Consider the following 9,814-nt stretch of genomic DNA (forward strand, 5'->3'; position numbering starts at 1 on the left):
TTTTTTTGTTAGTCTGTCCCTCCTGTTGCTGCCTCACCTTTTCCACAGTTTTTGCTCTGATGATCTGGTACAAAAAGTAGGCGGTCTGTTGAGTCCATAAGAAAGTGTAGCCACACTAGCAAAGACTTGTTCTATTGCAGAGACGGGAAGATTACTTTTTATTGGCTGTTTAGCCAACTAATTTTGTTTTTGAAGGTCATACCCAAGTGCAGAGGAAAAAACACATGAAGTAGCAATTTCCTAATGGATTTCATCACTTCTTATCACAACACTTGTAATACACTCTTTATCTCTAAATCTCCAGCATTTAATCAGAATTATTCATAAATCTGTTCCATCGTCTTACACTTTCAGTCTGTGCCTTACAAAACTGTCTCCTGTCTCTCATTCCCCTATATTTGGCCCTCTCTAGAAATCAGTTCTCTCTATGTAAAGCTGGTGCCTCCATGTCAGGGTGACATTGTGAAGCTATACAGAGCAGTGCTAACACCCTTTGTGTGTCTACTGAGACAAACCCTATTGCCTAAGGCTGTAAGGGTTCCTTTCTCCATACTGAAGATGTTTGGAATCCCACCACTACTTAGGAAAGGAAGGAAAAGCTTTGTGCTGTTGATAGTTTTGCATCAGGTCTTTTCTTCACAAGGGCCTCTTCCTTTGCACTACCTAAAAGACTTTGGTCTGGCATAGCTTTTACTCACATAAAGACAAACATTCCTCCAGCAAAGCCCTTAGGGCCTCAGTTTAGTGCCTATTCCCAGAGAGTAGCAGTGAATGCCAGCAAACAAGGGGTCACATCACCTCTGTAGAGCTTTCTTTGGGTATTACCACCTATTTTTTTAATAATAGCCCAGCAATCAGTTCCTCCCTCAGGAAACACAAACTGTAGGGACAGCTTATGTCATCTTCTGAGTGGATTCAAACCCACAGGTCCAACTACCAAGTTATGTGACATCAAAGTTGGGCTGCTGTCCAGAAGGGAAAATGGACGAGGAAAGGCGAGTTTGCAGTTCTGTCATAGCTGAAGAGGTCCAGGGGACACCTATGTGTGCTTGCTTATGTTACCGCCTGTATCTGTGAAAGGAGGAGATCTCAGAAGCCTAGTTTGCTTTTTGGGGTTTTCTGTGTGTGTGATATCAGTGGGATTAGTGAAACATATCATATCTCCTCCTAAATTTTGTCTTGCTCACAGTATATAAAAAGGATTTTCGGGACAGTAACCAAAGACCAAAGCTCCTTCTTTGTGTCCCCAGGGGTCTATGCTAGCCTCCTTTCCCTTCACTTGCTCTAAGCCCATCAACTAGTTCATTATTTTTTTCTAGTTCTACAGGAAGGAAAAGCCAAACAAGACTGTTGTTCTTCTCCTCAGATTTGGGATTGCATGGTACATCCTGGTACCTGACATATATTCATAAAACTTGCAGGTCTGACTGCTTCCAGGAGGTGGGAATTTAACATCAGCCTTCTACATACTGCTTAGGTCTTCTCAGTCCATAAAAGAAATGGTGTTGTAATTTCCATTCATTCCACTGGGTGTATTTTAAAGGTTGCCTTTTCAAAGCAAAACCAGGCTTATTTTCTCACCTGGTGTTTACCACGCCAATTATATTAGTCACAAATAATACTATAAGATGATATCTGTGGTCTCCTTAGTTTCATGAAGGAAGGACAGTGTTAACACACTTCCAAGCTTAAAAATTAACAAAAAGTGCAAAGGGCAACATCTTTTTTCCAAGTGCAGCATGCTTCCTTTCCCTGTTATATGAGCAATTGCAATATTGAAGGATAACCACAACACTATTGGGAAGTTAAATATTTATTTCCGCAGTGAATAAGTTTGCTGCAGATAAGTTAAAGCTTGCATGGATCTTCGTATAAAGGACTGTTGGCTGCCTCCAGAGCAGAACTCTCCGCTTTACTTCCACCAGAATGGCTTTTCCATTTCAGTATTTTTACCAACACACTTGGATGTTTCTTCTTCTGACATCATCTTTAATCTTTGCTGAAGGTGGGAAGATCCTGGTGATACCTCAGGATGGAAGTCACTGGCTCAGCATGCGCCCAGTGGTAGTGAAACTCCAGCAAAAGGGACATGAAGTTGTTGTGATTGTGCCATCAACAAGTTTGCATATGAAGACAAAGGAGCCTCAGAATTATACAGTGAAAGTATATCCAGTACCTTATACAGAGGAACATTTGGCTGCTGCACTCAAGTCATTCATTAATGTTCATTTTATTGAACAATCTCTTTTGAATATTATTATTACAGTGTATCAAAGCGTGTTAGAATTTTCCAGGTTCTATTTCACCACCTGTCAGAGCCTTTTGCACAATGAAGACATGATGAAGTATTTGAGAGAGAGCAAATTTGATGTGATTTTCACGGATCCAATTCTGATGTGCGGGTCAATAATTGCTGAGTATCTCTCAGTTCCTTCTGTCTACTTCTTGCGGGGATTTCCTTGTGGTATGGATTCTGAAGCTACCCAGTGTCCAAACCCTCCTTCCTATGTCCCCAGATTATTCGTAAATAATTCAGATAGCATGACATTTGCTCAACGTGTGAAGAACGTGCTGGTCCGCATGCTGGAGTTTGTTTACTGTAAGCCTGTGTTCGCTCCATTTGAAGAACTTGCTTATGAGATTCTTCAGAAGAAAGTGACAGCTACAGACCTTCTGAGCCGTGGATCTGTTTGGCTAATGAGATATGATTTTGTATTGGAGTTCCCAAGACCAGTGATGCCAAACATGGTTTTTATTGGAGGGATAAACTGTGATCAGAAGAAGAAATTGTCTCAGGTATAAAATTTTATATTGTTTTTATTGGAAGGGCAAGGACATAAATATTTAAGCATCCTTACCTCAAATCTTAACTGACAGCACCTTCGTATTTAACGATAGAAAGCTAGTGAGAAATCCTGCATGATTCAGAAATGTTATTTCCTGGTATCCAACAGTCAGATTAAATCATATCCTGGCAAACCTGAAGTCTTGTCAGATAAGAAAATTTAAGTGCAATGTAACTTTTATGCAAATGATAAGCCGTTTTGTTGAACTGAAGCTCATCTAAATTTTGGTGAGTTGTGAATTTTCCTCCCCAACAGAAGCCAGACTTGGTAGCTTCCATTTCATCAAAGTTTCATATGCCATGTCCATCACCATAAGAGATGTTCCTACAACCAAGGTCAGGTTATATTGTTCTGAAAGAGCCTGATGATTATCCATAAGCAGCATCTGCTCTCCATCTGCCCCACGGTGTCCTCCCTTTCCAGCTGTCTCATGGTCTGTCTGTCTGTACTCCTGTATACCCATTCTCCTTTCATAGACATTGAAGGTTATAGGATTTAAGATTTAGCTATTCATCCATTCCTTTTCTGTCACATCCATCTGCCAGATTTATTCTTTTACACATTTCCTGTTATGTCAAGGTGTCAATATCTAATGCCCAAAAGAAAGCCTTTTTAAAATGTATCTTACGCTTCTTTCATAGCCTATTCAATTAGGTTTTAAGCTTTTCTGGGTGTGTATGTCTTCTGTAAATTTCCATTCAGGTTTTTGGGTACCAACCAGGTATCTGAATAAAGTACAGCATATTCTATAGCAGATGGAAAGCAGGAAATGAATATTCAAGTATTGCAAATTGTGAGTACCTCTGAAACAGAGCAGTGTAGAAGAAAGCCCTAATATCCTCCCCTTTTGTCCTGGTGAGTATTGTGTTGGAAGTGGCAGAGCCAATCCTCTTACCAGGACAGTCTCTAGTGCCACTGGGTTCACTCTAACTGGTTATATATATTTGAATGTAGGAAAAGGAGTAGCAGTTCTTTTTGGCTGCTCTTTTAGGAGGGCAGGTTCTCAGTAAGGTCAAAACTTTCCCACCAGGCTTGGAAATAAGCATGCAGAAACTGTATATGAACGAAAGCTCCACCAGTGATGTAGAGCCCTGAATGCCCTGGAGAACCAAATTCTATCCCAAAGGCACCTGCCCAGCCACCTATTTAAAAATTTTAAGGTGAGAAGTTATCACTAACATTTAAAAATCCGGCAATTTACAACTGAGAAGGATCTGGCACTACAGAGTTCATGAACTGTTTCAGTCATGAACTGAGCTGACATGGGCCATGAACCTAAGAGTTCATGAATTAGAAACATGTTGGTTTATGTTATCGAAGGTACAATGGTGAACTGCTGTTTTGCAACTTACTTTTATGCCCGACAGGATAAGAGGTTAGAGGGAAGTTATATGTAGAGCTGGGGAAAGATTTTATGTGGGCAACTTCTCCTCAAAAAAATGCGTGTTTGCATTAGTGAAAAAAAAATAATTCATTTTTTCTCAGTAGCACTAACTGGTTTTGGTTATTAAAAAAAAACAACCACAAAAATTAAAAAAAACCAAACCCCAGATACTTTACCACTGATTTCTCATATTTGTCTTTACTATAAGTTGTGCTTCACTTTACAATTTGTCTCAGCTTCATTAGAAGAGAAAGTACTTAAAAAAAAATACCAAATTACTACACTCTGTGACAACTCTGATAGCCTTCAGTGGCACAGAGAACTCCAACACCATACAGAAAAGAGTAATTTGGGTGCTCTCTTCATAGACCCAGTACTACCATGTAGGGTAATCCCAGCAGTGTTTCTGACCATCCACTCTGTGGATGCATTTCTTTCATGGATTTCCATGTACCTTAGTGCACATTGTCAGTAAATGTTAGTAAAGGTTGCTGGGATGCTTGTAAGAAGTGTCATGAGGCTGTGGTCCTGCTAAGGGAAGGAGAAGAGAAGGCTGAGGCACTGAGCTGTAGTCTCAGCTTGGGCAAGCAAAGTGTATGATAGGAGACACACCTTTCTTATGCTCCTAAAAATTAGCTTTTGAAGTACAAACCTAATCTCAGCCTTTTACAATCCTTAATCACTTCCTTGCGTGTGAACTTGTGAATGCCAGAAATGTCAGGTAAGTCAAAAGGGCAGCAGTATCATTTGAAAGTATTGGCAAGTGGTGTGTTTGCGTAGGTTGAATGTAGCTATAAAAGCTTGCAAACCACCCTGACCTCTCTCATGCGTGGGTTCCTGTCCGACCAACTCACAACATGCTGGTAGCAGTGCTGCTGCCCTTCTTGTGCTTCCTGAGTCCTGCTGCTGCTGGGAAGCTGCTGGTGATCCCAATGGAGGGCAGCCACTGGCTCAGTATGAAGGAAGTGCTGGCGGAGCTGAGCAAGAAAGGGCATGAAATAGTTGTCATTGCACCAGAAAGCAAAATGATGATAGATTCCTCGGAGATATATGAATTGAAAACCTATCCTGTACCTTTCAAAAAGGAAGAGATGGAAGAACTTATGCGCTCACTTATTTCAAACTGTTTCAGTGAGGAGCCTTTCCTGATCAGATTTTTTGTTACTTGGGATCATTTCCGAAAGAGCTCTGACATGTTTCACGCTTCCTGCAGTTCCTTACTGAACAACAAAGAGCTGATTAAATACATTGAAGAAAGTAAATTTGATGCCATCTTTACAGATCCTCTGACACCATGTGGACAGATACTTGCTTTGCACTTTTCTATCCCTTCTGTTTTCTTCTTGCGGGGTGTCCCGTGTGCTCTAGACATTCACGCTGCTCAGAGTCCGGACCCACCATCCTACGTCCCACGAATGTTCTCACTCAATACAGACCATATGACGTTCCCTCAGAGGGTGAAGAACTTCCTGATCAGCCTTTCAGAGTCTTTCACCTGCAGTATTGTCTTTTCACCGTTTGAAAGCCTGGCCTCAGACTTTCTCCAAAAGCCGATGACAATTACGCAGCTTTTAAGTCATGGATCCATTTGGCTGAAGAGACTTGACTTTGTCTTTGACTATCCCATGCCTGTAATGCCCAATATGATTTTCATTGGAGGCATAAACTGCGCACAGAAGAAACCATTACCTCAGGTCAGTGACTGGCTGGGAAAGGTATAACAAGGGAATAGTTCTGGCAGTCATATACCTGCATGATCTAGGTGAGGTCAATAGTGTGTTTGGTATGCACATTTCTTATCTAAAGAGATAATTTAGATTAATGCTTGCTGTGTAGCCAATCTGCATGAAAAATTGAGTGGTATAGGTGACCAGAAGAACATGATGTGATTCCACTTTCTTTCCTTGGGTCTGCCCAACACTGGGGTTCTGTTCAATGAGGAGATCACATGCTATGCTGTGTTTAATTCCAGCTGAAGTCAGGTACCCAAACACCACCTCGCACAGGAATTCATGCAAAAAGGGCAGGTGGATTATTACAGTACTTCCAAAAATTCTTTGTCTCACATAAGAGACAGTAGAGTATTTCTTCAAGAGCATTAGTTGCTTACTCAGTCAGAACAGTAACTTGTTGAGTTATGTGCGATAGCATTGTGCTCTTTTCTGTAACAGCAGTCTTGAGTTTGCGTTGAAGGCCAGTATTCTGTGGTGAAGGTTTTGGTCTAACAGCTTCCATCACAAAAAGTGCACAGCTGAATTCTCAACTACGTTTCCAGGACACATCCAGTTTTTAGGTGTGGAAATGTGGATGGGTGGTTGCATAGGCATCTGTGGTCTAAAAACCCTTGATAAAGGCATGCATGTAATGTGTGTTAGCTTGGTTGTCATGAGGTACTTTAGCTTGTTGCTGCAGGCGATGTATATTCTTGCTTGCTTGTGCTGTGAGTAGAACAGCCTCATGGGAAGCCAGAGTTTAAGTGATAAAGGACTTACAGGAGGAGACAGCTCTCCTCAGCAGATGATGAATCTGTAGTTAGTATCAATCAGCCATTTCAGCAATAAATCACATTGTTTCACAGAAATTATAAACTTTTTATCCTTTGTGGACATTACTTAAAAACAAATAGACTCTTGTCTATTCTTCTTTTGAACTTTTTTCACTTGCTAGCCTTCCCTGAGGCTTAGGGAACAGACCCCTCCTATGTGTCACCACTCTTACCCCCAATTCATAGGCCTTTGTGAAAATGGATGAGTGAAGCTTCACAAGAAAATAGTTTGCATTTTACAAGCCTGGCCCATCTTCCCGGAGCCAAGCTTAAGTACCCTTAGGCTTTGCTTTACTCCTCCCAGTGCTTCTCCTGATGCCTCCCTTGAAAGCACTGTTTATTTCTGTTCAGCTGCTAGTGCTCAGATCTTGCTTTCTCACAAAAATGTCTTTCAAATTGCCATCACAGCCCCACTCCCCCAATTCCCACCCTCTCTGTCCCTTCCCCTCCACATTTTTATCAGGGTAGTGCTTTTTCCTATCTGTTCTGTCCATCAGAGCTGCTTAATGGCTCCTGAGGGACAAACCCAGGCAGATCCTCTGGGAAAGCAGGGAGAGCAATCCTGCCTGCAGGCAAGGCCGTGGGGCAGCTCCAGCTTAAAATCGGACTCTGCTCTCAAGACAAAGCTCACTCTCACTCTCGCCTTGCTCAGGGGCTCAAGATCACAGTCCAGCAGCAATATTTATTGCAGAAGTGCTGATTCTTCAGCCCTGACCTCTTGTTTTCTTCCGACTGTGCCTCTGAATCACACAGTTACATCTAACAGCAAAATACAATCCTGCAGGTTGACAAGTTTATCACAAGCACTTGTTAAGTGCTCAGACATGGTGTCTTACTTCTAGTTTTTCATCTGAATTAATGCCACCACCTCTGACCATTTAAAATCAGTTCCTGGCCTGAAACAAGAAGGCTGTTAGTGGCTACTTCTGTACAGGCTTTCCTGTATTTTATTAACTACAAGGGGAACTGAGTGGCGTTTCCTTTGTATTGGTCCTGGAAGAAGAAAATGATTGCGAGAGGCACAGAGAGATAGGTCAGGCTGAGAACAAAGAAGTGTGGTGCATGACAGCACAGATTTGGTAGTTTTCCTTCATTGATGCAAGTCTGCTGCAGTGTTGCTTTATTGTAATAAATTTGTACCTGGTGTTGTACCCTGCCCCAGTGCTGAGCTGTATGTAGGTCACAGAGCCTACTCCTTGGACTTTGCACAGCTATCGTGCTGTATGGTGGCATACTTTTATAATTTGATTTTAAAATCAACTTGACAAGCATTGCAGAACAGCTGTAAAATGCTTCTCAAAAAGAAAAAAAAGGAGGAAAGCAAGAAAGCATTTAAATACTTGCTTTCAGCAAGCCCAGTTACTTCCAAATGCCAGCACTGTTCAAAAACTTTGGATTTTTTTTTGTTTGCAAAGCCTGGTTTTATTTTCAGTCTAGCATCACTCAGCACAAGGAATCAATCAGCACAAGGAATCAATCAGAAAGAACTCATCCCAAGGGAGCCTCAAATACCAAGCTCAGTTCTGCCCCACCCAAGTTGATTTATCTCATTCCTTAAACGACTCATCAGTGCCTTGCATGGTTAACTGGTGACTAGTTTTGCTGGAAAAGCCAGATCGTTAAGGGAGAATGTGAGAATCTGGCAGGGGGCTGTGGGTTTACTTAAAAACTGTTAGGTCAGGGCAAATGAACACACTTTGGATTTGTAGGAGCATGGCTCATGTAAGTAAATATAATTACTTCGTTTCTGCTGGGGTTTTGGTTTTCCTGTCTCTGTTTTGCTTGGCTGATGGTGGAAAGCTGTTGGTGGTGCCAATGGATGGGAGTCACTGGCTCAGCATGCGCTCAGTGCTGGTGGCCCTCAGCCAGAAAGAGCACAAAATTGTTGTTGTCGCCCCAGAAGTAAACTTGAACATGAAGGCATCCGCATATTACACTCTCAAAACGTTCCCAGTTTCTTTAACTAGGGAAGAACTGGGAGCAAGCATGCGTGCATTTGCGAATGATCTTTTTGAGAGAAGACCTTTTCTTCAAAGAATTACTGCACTTTATGAAAAAGTTCAAGTCATCTCCGATCTCTACGTCTCTTCCTGTAGCAGTTTGCTGCACAATAAGGATCTGATGCAATATCTTGAAGAGAGTAAATTTGATGCTGTTCTGACGGATCCTGTTGTACCATGTGGACAAATACTGGCTCTGCATCTCTCTATCCCATCCGTTTTCTTTCTACGAGGACTCCCCTGCAGTTTTGATTTGCGCGCTACTCAGTGTCCAGACCCTGCTTCCTATGTCCCAAGAACATTTACAGACAACTCGGACCACATGACGTTTATCCAGCGTGTGGAAAACTTACTTCTCAAGTCATCAGAATCCTTTCTTTGCAATTTTGCCTATTTGCCATTTGAGCTGCTGGCCTCAGATGTTCTTCACAGACCAGTAACAATGAAGGAGCTCTTAAGCCATGGATCCATTTGGCTTAAAAGAATCGATTTTGTTTTTGAGTATCCCATGCCAGTGATGCCCAACATAGTTTTTATTGGCGGTATAAACTGTGGAAAGAAAAAAACATTATCTCAGGTCAGTGATTTCCTTGATAAAATATGTTAAGTTTTTAAGGGAGAATGGTATTTGCAAATGTTCTGTGTCTATATAATCATCTACATGAGTTTGTGGGATTTCTCTGTGCAGTAAAGACGAAGAAAATAGGTGAAAAACTGGGTTAATTTTTATTCCTTCTCACTCCTGCAGGTACTCTTCTATAGCACTAGCAGGGTCTAAGCATTTTTGCTTACACTGTTGTTTTCTTTGGGCCCGGTGGAAGTAGTGCATCACTGTACCCTCGCTAACGAATTGCACACCCACCAGTGAGGGTGATCCCTGTCTTACGAGGCAGGTCTACTGCTGGTGTCTGCCAGACAGCATTACTAAATCAAACTATTTATCTTACTGTAACGGTTGACTTTTTTTTTTTAATAATATTTTCGGTTAATAGAACTGTCATTTCATAATTTAGAAATAAAGTGTCATGATGCATCAGTC

At 41.6% G+C, this 9,814-nt stretch overlaps 1 protein-coding gene and 1 pseudogene across 1 annotated transcript; both read left to right on the forward strand.

The window, feature by feature from the left end:
• The first annotated feature begins 1,080 nt into the window (after positions 1-1,080).
• On the forward strand, positions 1,081-2,802 carry LOC104547188 (annotated as a pseudogene).
• A 5,764-nt stretch (positions 2,803-8,566) lies between these two features.
• LOC104547189 (UDP-glucuronosyltransferase 1-1-like) lies at positions 8,567-9,553 on the forward strand. The gene is made up of 2 exons (XM_010192774.1): positions 8,567-9,352; positions 9,524-9,553. The coding sequence occupies exons 1-2, from the start codon at positions 8,591-8,593 to the stop codon at positions 9,551-9,553; spliced, it is 792 nt and encodes a 263-aa protein (XP_010191076.1). The 5' UTR covers positions 8,567-8,590.
• The last annotated feature ends 261 nt before the right edge of the window (positions 9,554-9,814 follow it).

Source organism: Mesitornis unicolor, unplaced genomic scaffold (genome assembly GCF_000695765.1).
Source record: "Mesitornis unicolor isolate BGI_N332 unplaced genomic scaffold, ASM69576v1 scaffold7329, whole genome shotgun sequence".
In the NCBI taxonomy this organism is placed as follows: Eukaryota; Metazoa; Chordata; class Aves; order Mesitornithiformes; family Mesitornithidae; genus Mesitornis; species Mesitornis unicolor.